The 23,713-nt window shown below is 47.6% G+C and overlaps 1 protein-coding gene across 27 annotated transcripts in view; it reads right to left on the bottom strand.

Annotated features, from left to right (window-relative positions):
- Positions 1 to 23,713, bottom strand: part of rbfox3b (RNA binding fox-1 homolog 3b) — a 653,838-nt gene that overhangs the window by 75,469 nt on the left and 554,656 nt on the right. For 3 of the 27 annotated variants that reach the window (XM_078951932.1, XM_023957266.2, XM_023957270.2), the window contains exon 1: positions 7,466 to 7,887. The exons of 17 other annotated variants lie outside the window; for them this stretch is intronic. In XM_078951932.1, coding sequence (XP_078808058.1) covers positions 7,466 to 7,876 — 411 coding nt within the window. In that variant the 5' untranslated portion in view covers positions 7,877 to 7,887. Of the gene's footprint in view, positions 1 to 7,465; positions 7,917 to 23,713 lie in introns of those variants that run through there. 7 more of the 27 variants (XM_078951933.1, XM_023957271.2, XM_078951934.1 and 4 more) reach the window with 7 other exon arrangements.

Here is a 23,713-nt window from a genome sequence, read left to right as displayed (position 1 = left end):
AGTTACCGTTTGCTGATGCTTTGTGTTGGTTTTTACAGATTTATGGCATGAATCTGAGGCTGTTTTCATCCATGTTTGCTATGATTTAAGAGCCAGAAATGCAGATGTGGTCATAAAACCCATGAGATGAGCCAGTTCAGCTGTTTGCATGCTGAATGCTTAAAAATTGTGAAATTAAGGACGATTTCATCATTTCATATTTTACATTTTGATTTGGAAAAGCAGAATCCACAAACGTCTTCAAAGCAACAATAACCCTGTTTGCATGGCTGAGGGGGATAAATATTGTCAAGCCTTCAATATTTTCATTTGCCCCGCCCACATCGTTAAATTGCACCCTGTTATCAGTAACGGGCCTTTCAGGCAAGAGATTATAAAAACTAATAATAATGTATATTTTTTCCCCAATAATCTTTCAGAAGATTTTTTCTTCTACTTTTAACATCCATTTGATTCAGACGAAGAAAAGCAAATGACAGCTCTGTGGGAGGAGTTAGTCGGGGGGCGGGGCAGTCTTAGTGAATGCTGCAAAAATTACATTACTGATTTTCGTGAGTTTACGAGTTATGTCATTTCAGTCACACTTTGATGGTCACACACGTATATAGAAGATGCCTTTAACCCTTTAAAATTGGAGCTGTAGCTTCAGTGTTTACATTCTTTCCACTACTGTAATTCCTTAAGCGTTTAAGCAATTAACTGAGCGGAGAAAAGCTGCTTTGCGCTGACATAGTAAACTTGCTTTTCTCCAGATGCAAATCTGTTTGAATTAGGTTCATTTTGAAGAGTTCAAGGCACTTATGTTGTTTTGCTGCTGCTGGCGACAGCTCAGGTGTTACCTCAAGGTGTGTATTGGCGATGCGATGTCATAATGCGGTACACATCACAATACATCGCAATACATCCCACGACTGCAACGTAACAGTTTTTTTAAATGCTTTTTTTAAAGAGTATGACTTATAAAAAACTCTACCTGAATAGAGTAATAACACACCTTTCATTGTAAACAAAATTCCTTTTATTTATGGATCACAATGTTAAGCACTGCAACTGAATGTCATATACAAGCTGCTTTTACTCAAGCAAATTCATAGTGCTTTTATTTTGGTAACTTCAAATATATTTGTTCTTAAAGTGAGCAGTCAACATTGTCAGATTTCCACAACAAAATATTTTTCAAAATAAGAAAAAAAAATTGAATGAAAGTTCTTGAACTAATGAGGTTCTACAAAGTGTGATTGAGGAAATAAATGCTGTTTATTTTCAACATTAATGAAGTTTCTCCAGAACTCTTAAACGGTTCAGGAGTCTCCAAAAATAAAGAGGAAAAAAAGCCAATTCTTTCCAGAATCAATAAAGTGATGATGATGAGGATGATGTTAGGATGAAGGAGACGCTTTAATGTGGCTAAGCTGCTTCGTTTCCAGCTGCAGCTCCGCTTTCTCACACCACGCGGAAGTAACCACGGATTTCCCCGCTCATCGCCACGACGTTCGTCTTGTACACATCCCTCTGATCCATCAGGTCGCTGAACTACAATCGAGTGCTGTGAAGTTCTGCAGAACTTTGCCGACACCATTTTGGCTTCTTATCTGAGCTACAGGGGCCTGCAATCCAGGTTCACATGTTATTGGCAGCAACATGGCTCAGAGTTTCGGTTCGTTTCTCATTCCAAGTAAAAACCAAGTAGTTTACGTCTCATAACAACAAAAGCTGTGAGGCAAACTAAACATTTGACACAAGCTGCTTCTCAGCAGATTTTGTTGCTTTGGTGCGGCGTAGAGCTGCTCAAAGAGGCTCATTTGGTCCGAGCATCAAATGAAGTCCAATGTAATATGCAACACGTTACATTCGTACATTTCCTCCGCGCCAGAATCCGTCGGAAATACCTTGAGGACTCAATGAAAATGGACTTAAAGCTCTGTAGTGTTGACTCCGCCTTCCAGAAGCTCCGCCCAGCGCCTTGATAATGAAAAAAAAACAGCCCCAGCACATCCATCCCTCACTGACCACACTGGTTTGTAGGAGAGGCGCCCGGGCACAAACGGCGTGCAGGCGGGGGCACGTGCCCGTGGAGGCTGTAATGTGTAATTTGTAAGTTCCATTTGTTTTTAACACACACCAAAGCAGAGGTCCTGCGGGACCTAATAAAACCTCATAAGCACACGGAGAGGAAGCCCGAGGCGCTGCTCTTTCCCACAGATCTCACCTTGATAGATGATTTTAGAAAAACACAGAGGCGTGCTCCACTAACAAACTGCTGCGAGAGAAAGCAGTGATATTTAGACTCTCCATCTGAGCGGAGGGAAAGTGAGGAGGAGGAGGAGGAGGAGGAGGAGGAGGGGGAGGACTCTGATTTGAGCTAAATTACATGAGCTGCTCTCCTTTCTCACCCATTACACAACCAGGAGCAGAGTAATCAGGAAGATACCTGTTTTGTTGCCCACGAGGACAAAGAAAACAGCCAGCGAGTTTCACTCTCTCCGTCTGCTATTGTTCATGCCACACAGAGCCCAGATGAACTACAAGCCAGCACTCCATCCCGTTTGCAGCAGTTTCACAGTCTGAGGTGTGCAGCCATTCCTTCAGACGACTCCACAAAGCAAAGCCACAACTCTCTTCTTTGGAATGACAATAAAAAAAAAAAAATGGCAAACAAAAACAATTATGAAGCCGGCTGGGCGGAGGTCATTTCCTCTCCTCTCCGTTTCATTTCAGAATACCTGCACACTTTGGCAAAGAGAATTTGAAATCAATTTCAAGGCCCATTTCATTTTATACAGCCGTGCACGCTGACCCACAACAGCAGAGTTCAAATATTGATCTGCTGCTCTGCAGTCACATCTCACTCTGTTGCATCTCCACAGAACGCGGCCATGTTCCTCGGCTGTTTGACACCAGGAAGACCTTTTTTCAAAAACAAAGATTTCAGCATTAGCTCGCAGGTCTGTTTGTCAGCAGAAGCGCCTTCTGGGCGCCGGAGGAAACGGACTTCCAGAAGTGTAATAACGCTTTGCTGTTCACCGCTGCCATTAAGCCGGCGGTGATAAAAAGGTGCGGTGCTTTTAACGGCTCCTGATGCCCTTTTCTCTGCTTTCTCTCTGTTAACTCAGCACGCGGGGTAATACGTCTCATTTGAGAGGGTCCCGCCGCGAGGAGAAACCCTGAAGGACGGGGTGAGAGTGACACTCCATTCTAAACATCATAATCACAGCTGGCTGAGATGCAGCCGTGAAGAAATAATTTTTCTCAAGCTGCTTAAGCATTTTAGCGAGTCATTTGTGGAAAACGGTCAGATGATATTTGTGTGTGTTTGAGGGGGGGGGGTCTTATGCAGGTTTGGGGGGGTGACCAAAGTAAACTTCTTCCACTCTTTGCTTCAACCCCCCCCCGTGGTGTCACATTCCAACAGTTCATGGTAGCTAAAGTTCCACTCTAAGGAAAATACAACGGACTGTTTCAGAAAAAACAATACTGTGACTACGCTAACTCCAAAAATAAAAGTCACCTTCCGACACCGCTGCATGTTAGCCGCGCTAGAATTAAACACCTTAGCCTGTTCACAATACTTTTAACTCCCAAACTTTTTTGATACTTTTAAAAAAATCAGACTGATACAGCTAAAACATACGTTACTGTGACTACGCTAACTCCCTACCTTGTTAGCAACACATAAACAAACACAGTCTGACACCGCTACATGTTAGCATCGTTAGTGCGTTCACCATGTTGACAGAGACCTGTGTACCTTGAACAATCGCTATGACATAGTAAAGACAACCAGAATGAACACAGACGCTCACGCTTGTGAGGTGCACTGTTGTTCTTGGATCCAAGAGTGCCTGGGGCGGGGTTTCCACGTGCCAACAGTCCCGCCCACAACTTAAAGGTGAATATGTGATGAACTCCTGCCGCTCTGCAGAAACTACGTCCTCCAAAACGACACAAGTTTTAGATTTTGTCAAGAAACTGCGTCATCATAATTAACAGAGCACTGGGAACGCTTTGGAAGCAGATGGGAAGACGATCCTAGTTGGTACTTTAACAAACTTTGTTAGATATTTGCCACACTTTAAAAAAGACTCTCAGTCATTGCAGGGAGGGGCCATCTGTGGCTGCAGCTCTGTTTTCCAGAAGTGGAGTATATTAGCATGAGCAGCTCTGTGAATGCTAATTCACTGACACCACAGGTCCAGGAAATAGACAGCAGCGCTCCCAGCTAAGGCTCGCCATTAATGACTGCAGGATATTTAGCATTATTGGCAAAATGTAAACACACATCTATCGGTGTCGTGGCGCCGCATGCAGGATCCCCGCGAGTGGCCACCCCCGCCAAACGAAGGCGTCCTCACAGGCAGAGACGCTTAAATATAGAAACGTCAGCTCAAATGTGGAGGCACGCATTAAGAATGCAGTCGGACCCCCCCAAGTGGAAAAGACTCGTGTTGGTGAGTAAAGCTATTGTTGCCGTTTTTTTCTACACGGGGAACAAATTTCATTCTGTTCCATTTACAAAGGTCTAGTGGAGTAAGACGGTGGGTAGCCTTAAGAAAAACATGCACGCACACACACACGTGCACGTGCACGCTAGCCTGGCTGTGAAGTCTTTGTGAAGAACAAGGCGGCACTCGCTCAAACACCAAATGAAATTTCAGAATAAACGACTGAGCTGTGATTTACAATTTTCCTCTGGGGCAGAGAAAAGCGAGAAAACATTTCAATCAGCCCCTCCGCCTTTGTTATGCTGCTATGAATCAGCTGTTTAAGGGACAAAACAGCTGAAAGACTGAATGGTTTCACACCAAAACATGGAACATATTGAGGGGTATATTCTGGAGCCCATGAAATTGGGTTTAAAGTTTTTTTGATTTGCGCCTGATTGAATCAGAGTGAATTGCGCTCGACTAAAGTGGCTGAAAAACAACAAAGCTGCCGTTCGCTTTGTGATCTAATGGAAATATTTCAAAAAAGCAGCATTCATCTGCAACGACAGAAAATGAAATAGCTTATGAAGAAAGAAGGCGGCAGACAGGTAATCATAAGATCTGGGTTTGAGTGAAAGTTGATGTTTTTCTTATCTTGAACACTTCTCGGGTTTTGTCCTGCAGGCCCGTTCTCTCCGTCAGTGTTTCCCAGAATCTCTGCCGGTGTTGTGTTTGAGGCCATCTCTAATCTGCAGTGAGGACTGTGGAGAGACGCTCCAGAATCAGACGAGTTCACGGTAGAATGAACACATTCAGGGCAGATCGGCAGAACCAGAACCTCTGGATCAGCAGGAGAGGGGGCTGCAGGCTCTGTGGAATTGCTGCCAGTGATTTGTCTCCACATGCGGGGACCAAAACCGATTAGGGCTCCCCGTTTGCAGACAGCATCTCCATTTACAGCTGTCGATAGTGCCGCTCGGCCCACAATGATTGTCCCCCGGGAAGGAGCCGTCTCTGCAGGGTCAGTCTGTCCCCAGGGGGGGGGGGGGGGGGGGGGGGGTAACCAGCCTGAATCCTTTGATATCTAAAGTCCCCGTGAATAGCGGCGCTTCGGGAGGCCAGATTAAGGCTGGAACCGCGAGGGGAAGTGTGTCGAGAGAATTCCCAGAAGCCTCTCCTCTCTGCAGAGCCTCGCCGTTCCCCAGATGTATCAGTGTGTGCGATGAGAGGTAGTGGGGAGGGGGGGGGGGGGCTGAAACCGGAGAGCCGGGGCATCACCTGCCAGGATCGCCCCCTCTGAGCAAGGCGGTGGCGGTGCAACCCAAAAAATAAAACGGAAATCAATTGATGCTGCAGTAACAATGTGAAAATGAGAAAATGCAATTAGAAATCATCAAAGGAAGGCAATTTTAGAGAACGGGAGATATGGAGATAAGTCTGAGGCAGACGGAGATGTGGCACGAAAACAACAACTGCTTTAGACATAAGCAACGCCCCTCCCACCACAAACAGCCCGGCTGAGATAATAGAGTTACGTTTACGAGCGGTGCCATATGCCCACCCAGTGCCTGGTAAATAGAAAATCCATGAGATGCCATGTTTTTACGACTCTGGAGACAGCTACTAACTACCAGCAGCAAACCCGCGCCGGGCCGTCAGCTTCGGCCGGCGCCATAAATAAATGTATACTTTCATACGGGCCTGCAGCCGCCAGCATCACATCCCATAAAAGCCTAACCACGATGCAATTCATAACCCCCCCCACCAATATCCAGCTCCATAAGTCAGAAGTCCAAAGTGAGCAGAAGTGACATCATTCTGCGGAGGACGGAGCCAAACTCTCCCACCCTGAAGAGGAGCGGCCCTTCCACAGGGGGGGGGGCCTCTCCTTGGATTCATGACAACAAACATTCGGCTGCAAACAGCGTCAAAGACGCACAGGAGGCCACGCAGGCGCCCAGCAGCTCGCCAATGAAGGTGCGCTAATCTTTTTGTGCTATCAACTGCAGCCTGGCTGGGATTCGACGCCACGTTGGCGCTGAATAAGCAGAGCCGCCGCGAGCGCCAGCTCCACACGCCGAACTTATTGGAAATGCAAACAAAGTGCGAGGCTGCAGAGGCGATCACCTCAATCTACGCCCCCTCATGTTTGCTGGCCTGTCATCTGTGAGCCGCTGCTGCAGTCCTGCACTGGGCGGGGGAGGGGGGGGGGCAAGCTCCCACAGATGCTGTTGAATGAAAAAAAGGAGGAGGGGGGCAGCCTCAGTGTGATTCAGAGGGTTGTTCCCCCCTCGCGGCGCCGCAGGCCGGCGATTTACCGGCAAGTCGGAGAAGAAGAAGAAGGGGGGGGGGGGCAAAAGATGGGGAGACATGGAGACATTAAAGAGGGAGGTGCATGAGAGGGCAGGAAGTTTGTGCTGATGATGCGCACGTGCACGTGCACACCTTATCCAGAGGATGGAGGAGGTAGATCCACCTGAAACGTGCCGCTGATTCTAGTCAGACTCTAATGTTTGACTTCCGGGGCAACAAACGTAGAAAAATGCCCCCTCCCCCCCTAGTCCTTGCAGGTTGTATGGGGCAGATGGGTGGGGGGGCATCACTGGGATGTTGGGGGGGGGGGGTGGCAGAGACCCTCAATCGCTGCAGTAACACACGGTTTACTGCGACACATGCAGCCGGCAGTAAAACACCACCACCCATCATCCCACCGCCAGTGGTAGGTGCAAGGGGGGTGTCCCCCCCCCCCCTACTGAATTAAAACACGTGAATAATTCAGCAGACAGACAGACAGGCGCATCACGAGTCACCTTGTTGAGGTTTTTTTGGTACCTCCTTCCAAAGGAGGACAAGAAAGGACAGAAAGATACAAAAAAAGTTTCAGGGTCTTCACCTGAAGCAGCCCCCCCCCCCCCCCTCCACACAGGAGCGGGGTCAAGGGTTAAGGGGCGGTGGGGGGAGCGAAGGAAACAAAGCAGAGCGCGATACCATCACGTGCACAGAGACAGACAGGAGGGGAGGGGGGGTTCATTCATCCTTACCTCGGGAAGGTAGAGGAACGCGGGGGGGCACTGGAGCGCGTGCGGCAGCATCCCGGAGCCGGAGAGCAGCAGACAGCCGGAGTTGGCCATGGAGCTGAGCGCGGGGTGGCGGGACGCTTTGCGCATTGAGCGGGAGATCCTCTTCTTCCTTCCTCTGGACCGCGCGCGCCCGCTCCTCTTCCTCTCTCTGCCTCTCCGCGGATCGCTCTCCTTGTTTCTTGTCTTCTCTCCTCCCAGAATCTCCCGGTTCGGCCGGGCTTTGGCGCGTCTACTGAAGATGCGGCGGGGAGGCGAGCTGCGCGCGGACGCTGAGCGTGTTCCTCCTCCTCTCTCTCTCGCTGTGGCACGCGCTCCCTCCTCTCCCTGCTCCTCTCTGTTTACTTTGCGCGCGATAAAAGCCAACATAAGCATTCAGACACAGAAGGGGAGGTTCTGAGCGAGCGCAGGAGGAGGAGGAGGGGTTGTAGGGTGGGTGGGGGTGCTGATGAAGTCCTCGTGCGCATTCATACATCAAAGGGGGGCCAGCTGAGTAGCAGAGGGGACGTGGATGACATCAGAACAGCTGATCCCGGGCATTGGCGCCTCGTGGGACACAGCGTGCTGCCTTTTAATTGCAACCCCCAAAAACATGCGCACACACGCCCCCTTTTTGGGGCCCGCGCGTGCGTGCTCAAGGACGCATCCAGTGCTCGCTGAGGCCGGTCGTGCCGCAAACAGCCGCTAAACTGGAGGAGAAGAAGCAGAGCAGCTTCCTGTGATGCAGCGAGCTGATGGATTCAGTTTGATTCGGCTTTAAAAGCAGCAGACAAAGAGAATGCACAAGTTGGGCTCATTACGACCCCCGGCAGGGTGTGTGTGTGTGTGTGGGGGGGGGGGGGGGGGGCAGAGAGGAGCGGGAAAACGGGGCTTGAATCCGCTCCAACCTGGTTGGATCAGCCCCAGCAGAGACTCTGGGGTCAAGACCGGGCTACAACAAGGTATAGGTCCTCCTCAGCTTGTAATGCTTGTTAATACAGTCAAGTCATGTTTTATTCATCAAGGCCAAAATCACAAATTTGTCCCTGAGGGCTTTAGAATCTGCACAATGTTCAAGTCTCTCTTTCTTTGGAGGCAGGAAGCAGCGGGAGGAATTAAAGGGAGGGAGGCGATCAAACCGGCTCCATCCTTACAGGGAGATTTCTATCTGCCGTATTTTTAGCTGGTTTTGCAGGCCTCTTAATCACTGTCCACGTTTTCATTTCAGGCTATTCAAATGAGTGTGGTGGTGTTGTGCTGCAGAAACACAACAAAGGACGACGTGAGCTCCGTGGGCAGGATTAAGAACAAGGATGTTATCTGCCGACGCCAGAGCCAGAATAATGGCTCCTCCAAAACCGCCACCAAAAAGGCGACAAGTGTGGATGAAATTGATGCAGCCGTACAGGCTTTGTGAGTCGCCTCCAACACGGTTCCGTGCACCCGGAGAGCGCGCACACGGGCCTGTCACAATCATTTCTGCGCTGCCTCCTCTCACACTTGCATGAAATTTATTGTTGTAAAAGCGTGTTCTCTGCACAGATCTGCGCTCTCCCCCCGGCTCGCCGCATTACCTGGATGTTTTCCGGTTACACTGATCTTCCCCCCACCCCCCCCACAGAAGCTCAGCCTGTCATTACACCGAAGTGTTTCTCAAAACAGAAAAATGACAGGTCCCTCACAATCCTCTCTTCTGTTTTGTTTGACCTGCTGTGTCTTGTGTGCAGGTTGGCTGTGGGTGCACCTGGTGGGCTCCGCCCCCTCTCCTGTGGCTCTCAATGAGTGACGCACAGCTGCCCGCACTTTCGGTTCACTTGTTTGAGCTCTATTTAAGTGTGCTTTAGTGTTGTTCCGTCTTTTGTCCTGGTTTTTGAGTGTTTCCTGTTATTAGAAGAACTCAACGGTGGTTTCTAGTCCTGCATGTGGCTCATCCTCATACATCCCTCAAATCAAGACCTCCCCCCACCAGGATCCATCCTTGCAAGGGTTCATTCTTGAGGGAGTAATTGGCCTGATGGTTTGATGCCAACGGTCGGTCGGTCGGCTGGCAGGGTGAAGTCCAGGGATCCGTCTCCCTTGTCTGTCCCTCTGTGGACTAGACTGTCTTTCGCCCACTTGCTCCCCGTTTTTCAGCGAGTCTGTCTGTTTCAGGCGGTTCAAATTTCCAATAAGTGCTGCCAGATCGCTCCCTTCAAAGGGAGTTGCTGGAATGTTCTCGACGGCGCCTCTTCTTTTTGTCATGCAAAATCAAAGGCAGAGATATCCTGCCTTAACTCCCCACGCTGGGGCTCTGCCAATTAAAGAAAGATCAACAACCGCCGCCAACAGTTGATCACCAAAAAAAAGTGATCGCAATCATCGTCGCCCTTCGTCTTCCTCTGTTTCTCCTCGCAGAGCAATCACGGCGTCCCTGTGGCAGGCCCGTAATAATCAGCATAATCATTATTACCACAATCACCATCACCATCATCATCACTGTCAGTGGCGACTGTCACGTCTGCTGCCGGCCTTGCCCAGCACGGGATTTACCCCCCTGAGGCTGGACGGGTGTTTGTTTCTGTGCAAGCAGGCTTTAACCCCCCCCCCCATCAGAACCATCCTGAGCACACCTCAAACACACAACAGCAAATAAAAGAAAGCTGGAAGCAGCAGTTGCTGCAGTAAAAAGCCATCATATGCACTGGGAGCTCAGTCAGCGATAATCAAAGGCAATACAAGCAGCGACTAATGGGACCCAAACGATTCCAGTTCTCCACTGTTTATCGTATGACCGCTGATCAATACCGCACGCTCCCACTAATCATCAAAAGAGATGACTGTTTATTTCCCTTAACTCCCATCAGCCTGACCGAGTGTTCGCATCCTCCGACCAATTCACTTCCAACCATCAACAAATGTTTAACACGTCTTCCAGTCGACGAGCAGCACTCCAGCAAAGTTAGAGGACTCAAAGAAAATACTCATTGATCATCTTCAAATATAACGGCAGGCATCAGAGCTTTCAACTTTAAAACGTTGGGTAGGCAATTCCAGATCAAATTTAACTTCTGTTTGCTGAAAGGAATGGTGAAGATCGCACTTCTGGAATCTGGATCAGCACTGTACGGCTGGACAGCTCCTATATCGTTGGCTATTCTTGTGGCACCACTTGTGTTAGGTCAGGGGTGTGAGGGGCTGTAGGCTAGCGGGACAGAGTGTAAACAGAGAGCTCTCAACCAACGGCCACAACTTAGAGATGAATTTCTGATGAACTGCCGCTCTGCAGAAACGACGTCCTAAAAAACTATCCGGATTTTTAGATTTTGGCTAAAATCTAAATGAAGACGCTTTGAAAACAGATCAGAAGATGATGGGGGCGGGACTTGAAAGGGTCAAGCGATAAGCACGGTCTCTGCATCATCAAGCCCCAAAATTAGACGGCCTTTCCGGGTCGACGAGCGGACGCATGAGCCTGTCGGCAGCTCTCACAACCATCTTCAAACGACTTAAAAGTTGATTATCTCCAAAACAGAAACCAAGCAACAAGTGACAATGACGACATTAAAAAAATCCTTCATGACGTCCAAGCTACATAGGGATTCTTAATTCTGTCTGATAGAAGTGATGAACCGGATAATGATCAATCATGTAATAAAATGGTTATGGTGGGATTATAGAAGTTCCTTCTACTTCCTTTCCACCAATCTGTGATTTAATGTCTAAATATCCGAAGTTTGATACGTTTTTGTACGAATGTAGAACTGATGATTGTATTGTTTTGTGCATTATTCTTACTTTGATTGCTTGAAATAAAGCATTTCAAATCAGAAATTAGTGACTGTCAAACAAAAGAGTATTTTTCTTATCAATGCATGTTTTACCTTCTTGTCTGATGCTTTTGAAAAGTCCCAGATATTCCTGTAAATGAGTGAAACAGCACATTCCTCTGCATCTGTCTCTGCTCAGCATCCTATTGCCTCCTCTGGCTTTAGTCATCATAATGTGAGCTGATTGCTGATGATCAAATCACCCGCTTTCCCAGCCCTGCAAATTTGAGTATTAATTTTAAAAAAAATCTCTTTATTTTTGCTTTGCTATGTCATGAATCAAACTGAAGCCTAATTTTTCCACCGCATAAGTGAGTCTGCAAAACAAAACAACCCAATCAGCATGAATTAAGGATGAGTTTACGGAGGTGGAGAGTGTTGCATGTGATGGAGCAGAGGCAGCGGCGGTTGGTAAGTGCCTCCAGACTGCACCACTTTCTCGGCACCGCTGCACTCAAGCACTACAACATGGACACAGCTCCCCCATCAGGACGACCGCCAGAGCACGAGCGCCACAAACAGGTCAGAGCGGAGCTTATGCAACCTCCCGGAGACATCAAAGCCTTGTAGATGCATGGAAATGGGTGCTGTTTGTTCATTAGCCACAGAGCAGAGTTTACGCCGTAAAAGCAGGACGCTGAATGGGACGGCTGCAGGAAAAACAAGGCAGCGGCGAGTGCTCCTGGTGGTTTTGTTAAGAAGCACTGAGGCCTTTGGAGGGGCACCCTTGGAGTGCCCCTCTGACAGGCTTCCTCATTAGCTGGCATCTCCAGAGTGCCAGCCAACCCCGGCGTAGGAGGGGGCAGGAGGACGCCTCCATCAGCCTGCCCTGAGGGCACCCGACGCCCGGGTGGCTGTGCTCTCGCTAAAGGTCCGCTGATTATATCTCAGCCGCGGAGCTTCAGGGATGGCTGCTAATTAAAGGTTGTGTCATATCTGTTAGAGATAACAAACCTATGTTGCTCATCTTTTTCCGTTATTAAAATCCTCCCCTTCGATATCTACACTCCGTGGCATCGTGTCAGCCTGCAGGCGCCGACTGAATTCAAGGCTGACCAGCTTCCACCACCCAGAGGAGGGGGGCTGCTGTTTAACCTGCCCTCACCCGTCTCAAAGTGCCAGCGGTGTTGTGGAAACATCAGAGATCCTTTGTCTGGAGGCATAATTAAAGCCCTCGTTCATTATTTCTTCACTTTGAGCGCAGATCTGAGTAATTAGGAGGCAGTCCACAGGGGCGGCTGAAGCTTTCATGGAAGCACGTACGAAAACAAAGAAAAAGTAGCACACAATCACACACGAGATGCACAAGAACAGCACAGCGACTCCTCAGCCTCAGCACCAAACCAGCCGCATTTGTCTCCCACCCATCTTTGGATGCCAATATCGACACGCTCTGAAGTATGCTGGCTCTCCCCTCCAAGCTGTCATGTGCTAATGCATTGATTAAAAATTTTGATTAAATGGACAGTTAAGGGAGGAACTGCCGGGGCGATCTGTAATTCATGCCGCAGCTAGATGGATACGCCGCCGAGCCCGGGCTGCTGCTGCCTCCTCAGCTCAGGAACTCGCCAGTCTGATGGATTTTGAAACAGAGCTTGGCTTTTATACGATGCCATTCGTCCTCATATGTTTTCGCCTGCTGCTTCTCGCAGCTTCTTTGCAGAAATATAATGCGCCCTGTGCTAAGATCAGCAGGTTTGGCTCTGGGCACGGAGCAGCCGGCTCTGGCCAGAGACGAGGACATTTCCAGAGCGGGGCTGAGGGCTGCCGACTCTGCCTCCCACACACTCATATTTCAACCCCAGTGGTTCACAGACTACAGCCGAGCGCAGAGCCGCCGCCGCCGCCGCCCGCCACTGCAGCTGCTGTGACAGGGCTGCAGCAGAAAGGGGAGGGAGGTGATGGAGCGTTATTGCAGGGGGCAGTCGGTGTCAATACACTGAGCCTTTTACCACCCTCTTACCCAGAGGTCCTGTGGCTACAAAGAACTCAGGTCGAGGCGTCTGTGGAGGCTTTAGGTGGTGGGTGGAAGACATGGAAGAGTTCTGTTGAGGCACGATAGAGCGACAACAGAGAGGGGGCTGGGGGGGGGGGGGGGGGGGGCAGCTCACGCCCCGTTAGCCCTGCAGGCCAGTAGAGGCCGTGATGGAGAGAGAGCTGACAGAGCAGAGAGACGGCGAAGCATGGAAATCACATCAGATCAATGATGAAAAATTCAGTGGCGGCAAGAGTCGCTCTTAGGGACGATGTCACATGGCGAGCGTGAGACTGCTACGTGCACACGGGGAAGGCGGCGAACAGAGAGAGTTCAACAGCCGAGAGCAAACCAAGACAAGTGAAACAAAAAGGTTTGCTGAAGGAGCCAAACGCTCATATGTATAATTCTACAGGAAAACCATCACGGCTTTACCGGGGGGCGGGGTTAAGAGCCTACCATCGCCGATCAAGCCAGTTCCACCAATCAGAGGCTTCAATGATGGGGATGTTTGGAACACAATGGGACAGCTGAACTGCATGAACTGCATGCTGCTTTAGACAGCCAACCACACGGGATAGCTCTACGTTCTGAGTGAGAACCCGTGATACTAGAAGTGTAACGATGAACTAACTTCATCGATGAATCGATTCCTATTCCTGCGATCCAACCAGATCCATCTGTCTGAGGCGAGTTGTTAGAAAATAATTACAAAATGAAATAAATCATTCTATAATCAAGATTGGAAAATAATATATTGTAAAAGTGGCCAAATATGTCTAATGAATTTATCAAAGTCATGTGACCATCCAGAGCTGAGAATGTTCTAAGAATGTTCCCTTTGGATTCTTTGGATGTGGAAAAACAACAGTGGTGAACTTTAGGAAACTAACATGTGAATGGATTTGACATTCATTCTAGTTTACTTGTTTGTTTGGACACAGATTTCATTAACTTGATGATCTGGAAGAAATTCAGGAATCTGGAAAACTGTTCAGTAGCAGGAATTTCTGTCTGGAAGTTTGGATGAAGAGGATCTGGATCCACTTCAGGTCAGAGAGTTGAATGGTACAAATTGAACCAAAATCGACTATGAATCCCATCGTCAAGCATAAATTATGAGATGGATCAAATCGCTGATAAAAGGAATCGTTACCCCCCCTACGGCGTCTCACACTGTCCGGGTCAATAATGGATTTACTGTAAACAGATTGTCATATATGCATCATAAACCTTTGCCTCAAAAAGTGGAATTTGTGGAATGAAAAAAGGATCATTTCCAGCTTTGATGATTGTTTTAACTTGGGGTTTCCCTTGTTAATAGTTTTTCCCAAAAGAAAATTCATTAATTGTTTTGATGCAACAATACGATTTGCCTTAGAGGTAAGCGGAAAATTATGTTTTGCATGAAAAAGACCCTGGATAACAAAAAAAGACAGTTTTTGTTGTGAAAATGACCACTTTACCTCTTTTAGAATAAAAAAATTAGAGAAATATACAATGTTGAAGTTTAAGCGACATCCAACAGACAAACGTGTTGAAGGTGTTGATAGCTACTGCTATAGCAACATAACCCCCCCTCGTTGACGTAACATTTCTACCATTGGCACAATCGACATAATTCCTTAGGATTCTGACGGAGAGAAAAGCCGCTTTGGCTGACATACGTTGATTCCGGACACACTTCAGCTTTGAGGAGTGTTGCATATCGGCTGCGTTCAGCTTCAGATCCCGTCAGAATTAGGATAATTACCGTCATAAAGGTAGGTACGGTATGCCAAAGACCATCGTAGCCAAAGCTACTAAAATAGTTAAAGGATGATTATTCCCCTTCTGCATTGCAAACAATGAAAACAACCACATTTCCATAAAACTCCACAAATCTGGAAACTTCCAAAGTTTCAGACTTTCTAAACTTTACAATTAGCCAACCGATTTAAAAAGCAAGCAACCACACCGATTCTACAGAATCTGTTGACCCGCACAGAGTACGCCACTTTTCGCCTTTTAACAATCAAGTCCAGATCATTAAGTATCAACTTTATAAACCAGAGGAGCAAAGTCGCACAGCAACCGAGCACTTGTGTAATCACGGCACTTCTAAATTTAGCACCAATCAATAAGGCAGAGCAATGTTCTCTGTCCCAATCCTTGGGGTCCAGAGGGCTGCCACTTCCCTCTTCTGCCACCTACTTAATTGCATTCACCTGTTGACTGGGGCCCAAATCAGCAGCCAGCAAAGACAGAATCCTCCCAGGAAGCAGGAGTTCTGATCCAGAAGTGCTGCCTGACAAGCACACTGCACATATGAGGCATTCTTTATCGCCAAAATGTCCCAGAATTCAAGTGTGTCCGAGGCGATCGCTCTTGGAATCCGCCGTCCTCGTGCATTTCAGTTTTCATTGATGTCCTGTAAAAAAATAGCAGCAGCCTTAACCATAATGGCCTCAGCCCAACGCCAAGTCAATTACCCAGATTGGTGCAGTGACATAAAGTGTATTCCATTTGGGAGCAGATTGGTCATGCCCAGTAATGTTCCCTCGCAGCGCGCAAACCTTTGACCATCAGTCTAAACAGGCATTTAGGGAACCGGAGACCCATTTCCTCACAACTGTGAACGCTGGTGTGTCTCCCAGCAGGGTCACGGGTTCACGCGCAGCCACCGCGCTCTCATATTTAGCAGAGGCAGGTGAGAAATGGTACATCAATACTGTCAGACGCACTGGGCCACAGCGGCCTCCTGCACACACACGGCATCTCAGAGGGAGGGGTGACAAACCACAGCGGAGCCGGGAGGTGTCGGCGTCTGACACGGCTCCGGCTGAACGGGAATTTCAAGCGGATCTGCCTCATGTAGAGACAGCGTTCAAAACGGGAGCTTCACTTCCAAGTTATTTGTGTTTCAGTTTCTGCAGAGTTGGAAGAAAATCCGACTCCCACCTGCTATCACCGGGATAATAATATTCCTCATTCCGGCTGCTTTGCTTTTGTTTTACCTTTGATCTAACGACTGACACCGATTTATTTGGACTTCATGCGTTTTCAGCACAAATATACGGGTTCAGCAGGATTTTTCTGCATGCTGACATTTCAGAACTTTACACAACTCCCACCTTCCTGCATCATGGCCACGACATTTAAATAAAAAATAAAAAAAGATGAGTGGATTCCACATAGCCGTCAGTATTTCACCACTTTGCCACGAGAAGCTTCTGCATTAATCCTGCTGCTCTGCAGCAAAGGGGGGGGGGCAAATGTAGACAAAGAGCTAATTGACATCCAGTCACCCCATGTAGCTCCGCCCAGTTTCCCTTGTTCCACTCACTTCCGGTTTCATTAGCCGCTTTTCCATTTGTTATGAAATTCCACAAATTGGATTTGCGATGATAAATTTGCTTGAAGGAACCACAGCAATTTGAAAACAACTCACATTTATCGAAGAAAAGTGTTTGCACTTAGAGGAGCTGGTATTTGAGGCTATGAAAGTCGACATATTTGACAAAACTGTAATGGAAACAATCGAATAACATGAGTCACATGACCAACAACCAGATACTTTGGGCGCCGCACGGCGGGCGCCACCAGAGGATTCACGGCGTCACACAGCGTCGTGTGGAATTGTTGGATCCACAGCTCCTCTGGAAAACCACCAACCATGATTTCCCAAAATGGCTTCATCCGTAGCCCCTCCCACGTTTAAGGAACTCGCCGGCCTGAAGAAGACGCCCCCTTTGATATTTGATGACGGGAGACATTTGAATGGATCTGCTGTCAATCAAAGGATTGTTCACGTCCGTGTTTTTCAATGACTTATCGCCACGGTTGGTTTGTTTATTCGCATAATTATGATTTAACAGAAACTTTTTAATTGAGAAATTGTGTTTTTTCGACATTTCTAGTATTTCGATTAGGTTTTTCGATATGTGCAATAAAAACGCAGCTAGTGACACAAAGTGAAAAACATTTAACCCCTTCATATAGGAGATGTCGCCGACAACACCTGTATGACACGAGTTCTGTGACCATTCATGCGACCACTGTGCATCAGCTGATTCTGACCCTGAGAAAAATGGCTTCTTACCGTCATAACGGTGTTAGCCATAGAATGCGTTAGAATTAGTTGCACGACGTTGATTACATAAAAACTTCCGGAGTTTAAAGTGTTGCATGTCAGCGGAATCTGTTCGAATTACGTTAGACGTTTTAAAATAAATATAAGTCCAAAGGCTTTGAAGCTGCAAACATTCAACAGCAGCGTCTTTTCAAAATAAAAGCACATCTGATAACTCATTGGGCTAATGCTTAGCCTAGGCAGCCACTGATCACAACAAATAGGTTTACATGACTCAGCTTCTAACCGTTAGATATTGCTTTAGCTCATATTAAAAAAAAGCAGAAATGTCCAGAAAACTATGCAAACAAGGAGCCAGATGAGCATCAATCAGCTGTAAAGGCCCACTCCCATCATAATCATGTCTTTGGTGTTTTTAATGTGTTCTTGGGGCATTTTTCTCATGATGGAGGACATATAAAAAGAACATTTAGATTAACATTGCATTTCTGAGTATTACTTTATCCGAGTTGTTTTTATCAGGAGCAGGGCCAAAAGATGCCTTTGGAAAAAGAAACTTGCAGCACAACCTGCCACAAGCTCCCCGCTAGTGGGAAACCGCGTCAACAGATGCATGCTGGGAAGGAGGGGCCGGCTTACTCCGTGCCAGCGGCCCCGCCCACAACTCAGAGGTGAATTTCTAATGAACTGCTGCTCTGCAGAAACTGAAAAAACGACACAGGTTTTCGATTTTAGATCGTGAAAAGATCAACAGCCTTTGCAGAGCGGAGGACTTGGTGGCCAGAAGATCATCAACACTCTGACCCACTTTTGATGTCATGAAGATAAATGGAAGACAGTGAAGAGTTCCTGGTTTCATTGGTGTAAAAATACCCTAAAGGTTAATTAAACTGCTAATCTAAACTTTTATTCCTTTGCTTTGTCATTTTGAACTACCTGGCCAATCAGAAAGCGGACTGGAGAACAGCTTTACAAAGAAAAAAGTAGGTAAACAAGCTGCAGAACGTAGTATTAGAAAGTATTTCAATCCTGAGGAGACAGATTTGTATTTTGCCATATTGTGGTTTCTTTTCTTAAAAGGCTTCAGGATTTGGATTCTTGTACACCTGTTGAATATGTTATGCGTGTGTTATGTGCTTTTTCTTCCTCGGTGCAGCTTTTTTAGTTGTGTTTGGTGAGCTCCTGTGTTTAGAGAACCTAAATAGCATCTCTAAATATAAAGTTTGTGTGGGAGCGAGTGTTTGTGTCTCACTTCTCCGGCTCCACATGTATTCTGTGTGTAGACACCTGCGAGGCTGTGAGAGAGCCTCACGTGTCCAACGAGGTGTTCGCTGATGTTACCCGAGATGTGACCTCTGACCCTCACACACACACACACAGCGGCAATCTCCTGCACCGTGTAGCTACAGGGCTTTGGTGCAGCGTCTCCTCGGACGTCTGCCCCCTAAACGGCGAAGGCTGGAAGAGGAAGGGTCTGAGAGAATCCGCCCAAAGGAGGACGAGGAAGAAATGTGAGTGTAATATTTCTGGGTGAGAGTTGTGAATGTAATATCACGGCGAAGCATAATGCCGAGATTTCTGCTTAATATTTCAGCAGATGTCAGGATTTAACGCCGCCCCGCTGAGGCTGTAATATCCATAGTTCAGAGGAAGACGTTAAAGTGTCAAACAGCTCAGACCTGCGGGGGGAAATTACAAACACACACGTGAAGGAGTCCTGTTTGGATCGCCGTTTTCTATCAGACCAGAGGTGTTGCAGGACTGATCGAGCCTCGTCTTTCGGCTTTCTCATTACAGTAGAGGTGTGTGTGTGTGTGTGTGTGGGGGGGGGGGGGTAACCTTTCACAGAGACAGAAAGAGGGAAACATCCACACAGAGCCAGCACCTCCGTCTACTTGACATAACCCTATTACGGCTTCCTTAATTTGTCCCGCCGTGACAACTCGCAGCCAAAGAAACGGTTAAAAGAATGAGTGAACAAAAGCTGCACTGCATTATGGGGAGTGGAAGAGCAGAGGAGGAGGAGGAGGAGGGGGGTGGAAGACAATGGGGAGGCTGAGCTGATGCATCAGCCATATTGGATCATTTCTAAACCGCCACACATTATCCGGAGGTGGGCCTCGGTGTACTCCACTTAACTGATGGCTCCGTGTTTCCACTGCAGAGCTCATCCTTCGTCATTTTCCGTCTTCAGCCGAACACCGCCACGGCGTCCGGGCTCCTCCACTCCATCACACCCCCTCCGCACCCCCTTCACAGGAGGCAAATTCCAAAGAAGCTGCAGAAACAGCCGGGTTTGCCTCCGTTTGGACGCCTGCCGTAATCTCCGTTCATTTCCCATAAAGCAGAAACCTTCAGCACTTCTTCTTTGTTTCTGTGCACAAAGTAGGATCAAAGCCGCGCGCCGTGTACCTCGACATGAAAAGCACAATGCCTCACAAGCGGCTAAATGACAGGCAAAATGAGGAACAGCTTCCAAATGGCTGATAATAAGAGCAGCTCTGTGAAGGTGCCAGACGCTCAGACAAACGTGACACTAAATCCTGCGTTTCGCACATCCTAAGTAAACAAAAGTGTTGATAAAAAGCAGGAGAAGCAATCTTCTTTTGTTAGTTACATTTGGAGGAGGGGGGGGGGCTGTTTCTGTTCTGCTCTGTGAGATTCACCACAAAAACAATCTGCAACAATCTGTGTCACAAACACGGCCTCACAAAGACTGAATTAACCCAAATGCTGCAGCACAAATGCCTCAGAAACTCAACTTCCAGCTTTGCCCGACACATAACGCTCACACAGTCACATCTGAGTCCACTTCATCTGAAATATTTCACTTTTAGATCTAAAATGCTGTCAGTTAGGATACAATTCTTTATAGAATTGCAAATGAGGACAGTTATTTTTTATTTCCTCTCAAGATCGCTTCACAAGAACCTTTACATAAACTTTCTATTTCATTTTTGCACAACAATAAACTAGATAAACAGGACTCCTTCCATGTTTGAGATGGGTCTAGAAAACACAAATGTCATTTGTAATCCCAGTGACTCATAAAAAAAAATAAAATAGAGTTTACAAAGGCGTTCTGACGGCCTTTTTTCTACCAAACAAACGGGTTAGAATAGAAATACCCGTGTGATTTTTAAAAAACCTGCTCTTCCAGGGGCAATAAATAACTCCATTTGTGGCAAATCTGGTAACATTTTTGAATTCTTAGTTAATTTAAATTAGCTTAAAAATCTTTCTATAAATAAATCTCACTTCCAGATTGAAGCATCGTTAAAAACAGAAGTGATGGAAATCAAGTCATTTCAGCAAATAACCACTAGGCGGCCCACTTCTGAAGAAAACCCCGCCCACTGTAACACTGAAGAAGGATGGTTCTGGTCCTGATCAGGATGGTTTGCAGGTCTGTGGTTGAATTTCATTTCCATGACAACTGCTGTGGGCTGACGTTTGACTTTGATTGACAGCTCCATGAAAACGGCGTTTTAACGCCGTCAGTCAGGAATGATTTTGTCGTAAGAAAACGACATTCCTGACCAAAACGCTGACGACCGACAGACAAACTGGCTTCAAGCGGAGCCAAAACAAACTGACGGGTCACATGATCGCTACCTTTCTTTGTCTCTTTGAAACCTATGAGGTAAAAAACACACAAAACTGCAAGCTCCACCCACTAGTCTGCATCACTCTTTGTAATCGATGAATGAAGATCTGTGATGTTAATTATTCATTTCCTCCCAAAAATGGACAAACGGACCAACACTGCAGGTCCTGGTGAACCCTAATACAACATGGGGGTGTAGGTGAGACGCAGGCCCCCCTAAACCCACAGAAGGTGTGTAACTTCTATTAGTTTTACAAATACTTCGGTACTTCACGAAACACTTACACCACCCCCACTAAAATGGTACATTCCGTCCTTGTGACATCTTTAAAGGTGGTCGTACACACCTGACCTCTCCTCTATGACCCCCACAGACCCAGAAAACCCCAAAACCTGCAGCACCTGTACAGGTCACCCCCCTCCCCCCATCTGTCTGTGTCATGTGACTAAAGGCTTTACTTGAGTCGTCCTCATTTCCCCTCATTAGAATGATCTGGAACTGGATCGGTTCTAAAAGGACGGTAGAGGTCAGAGGTCATGGCTTGTGGTTCCCATCCCGGCTTTTGGTCGGATGTTTCTTGCTTTCTCTGTGAATCCTCAGCTTTAAATGTAGGTTTTACAAACAAACAGAACTGAATGGAACTAAAAAAATAAAAGCTTTATAGTGTATTTCTGTTGTAAAGTTGGACCGTTTAGGTCAGGGGGGGTCAGAATCCAGGTCTAGAGGGCCGGTGTCCTACATGTCTTCAGACCATCCTGCCATTGAAGCTCCTCATTGGCTAAACACACCTGATCCAGGTAATCAGCCGCAGACGAGGCAGGAGGAAGCCTGGAGTTGAAGTGAACGGCTGACTAGCAGATGTAATGAGCCACCATGTGGTGACCTGATGAACTGCCCTGCTTCCTGGCTTTTCCTTGTTTTTAAATCTGCCTGGGGGAGGAAGGAAATGAACGTGTTTCTGTTGGTTTTAGTACTTTTCCTCAAAACCAAACCAACAGCAGGCGTGTTGACGGTGCTGTTACTGGGGACTATTTCCAGCCGAGGATGGATCCCCACGCAGGGGCTCAGGGTGGGGGTCAGCGGGTGGAGGTCAGAAGGCAGCGCTCAGGAGCCCGTCTGTTCATAACTACTGACGGCGTGCTGCGTAGAAGCGGCGTTGGGGCTCTGTGGACGTCCGTACAGCCAAGGCAAAACAAAGACAGATGGTGGAGGAGCGAGGGATGACGGCCTCCAACAGACTCCAACACTTTCTTCACACCACAGTTTGGGAGTTTTTCTTCACCTGTTCCTGAATGTTTTCTCTTTTTCTCTTTTGGGTGGGGGCCGTTCAGAAGCTCTGCGGTTTGAGGAAGTTTGTGTCAGCACGTCCGCATCAGGGGCCGGAGACCCCCGCTGGTGGGGGCTGATGGCTCTGCTGCTTCCTGGCCTCTGATCTGGGCTGCAGCAGTGGCAGCCGCGGGTGCAGGTTCAACGCCTGAGCGCAGGAGCTGTCTATGTCGAGAGATTAAAGGGCCCGTATCGATCCACAAGCGCTCATGCATTTTGCATGAGGAGACATTGTCAAAGAGGCATCTCAGATAAAAAAATCTGCAGAAGGAGAGTTGTGGAGAATCTGCTGAACTCTGAAAAATCTTAATGCAGGAGTGTTATGCATGTAAACTTGCTTTTATATATTGGATTGTCCATGAACTCTCATCGACCCGAGATATTGCTCGTTTTTCATTTCTCCTCATCCTTACATCCCACGTCTTCCCCCTCTTCTCCTCCATGTTGAGGGAGGCCAAATGTTTGGAGGGGAGGGGGAAAAAAATCCCCAAAAAGAAAGGAAAAACTGGCAGCCAGAGAGTGTCTAATGGCGGCTGTGAGTTCGTTGGAGAATTCTCAAGTAGAGTGTGAATTATTTAGGATGTGTGGCAAATGTGCAGAGCATCAAGCTCCTCCACCCGGCAACCGTGGAGCAGAGTGACCGGGAAGATTCAGTCTGCAGCAAACATGAACCCGCCTGAGATCTCTGTAGCCGCCTGGCTTTGAGGAGCAGCTTCCTTTTCTGCTCAGACCTGCCAAAAAAACACAAAGCCAGGCTCCGTCAAGTCGTTCTGACCTATTTACAGCCCCCATGATGCAGCTGATTATTCATCATCAACTATTCATGCAGGTCATCATGCATGTTTAAAAGCACACCGCCGCACCCGGAGCGGCCCCTCAGAGCCCCCTTATCCTGTAAGCGCGTGTCAATCCCACCTAAACGACCCCGATAACAAGACAAAAGCAATCAATCCGTGATATTGGCCAAGCGGGGGGGCCGGGGAAAAACACCGACACTATCAGGGAGCGCCAACAAAGACGGAGGTTTTTCTGAGTGGAGATGATTAGAAACACGGAGGCTGTGACACGCCGATCTGCGGCGCCTGAACCGAGGCGACTGTCATCGCCCGCAAACGATGACGGCGAGCGCTGATAGAGGAGATGCCATCTGCGAGCGTGGAGAACACAGCAGCCGTTCCCACCCGCACGCACGCACGCCAAGCTCGGCTTCTTTGGCCTTTTCAACACGACAAAACGTACTCAGAAAACCCCCAAAAAACGGATTTCTTTCTATAAAATGCAAAAACTTTGTGTTTACAAACTAAACTAAGTTTAGAAGCTGAAAAATAATCAGTAAAACATTTTAGGAACTGTCCAAATGCTGAATCAGCTGAAAACGTTGAGAAAAGCTGATCAAAGTTCAGAAGCTGCTGTAAAATCTGAGACAAAAGTGGAATATTTGGGTTC

This window comes from Oryzias latipes, chromosome 8 (genome assembly GCF_053564925.1).
Source record: "Oryzias latipes strain Hd-rR chromosome 8, Olatipes_Hd-rR_3.1".
Classification (NCBI taxonomy): Eukaryota; Metazoa; Chordata; class Actinopteri; order Beloniformes; family Adrianichthyidae; genus Oryzias; species Oryzias latipes.
This window is presented reverse-complemented; position numbering and strand designations above follow the sequence as displayed.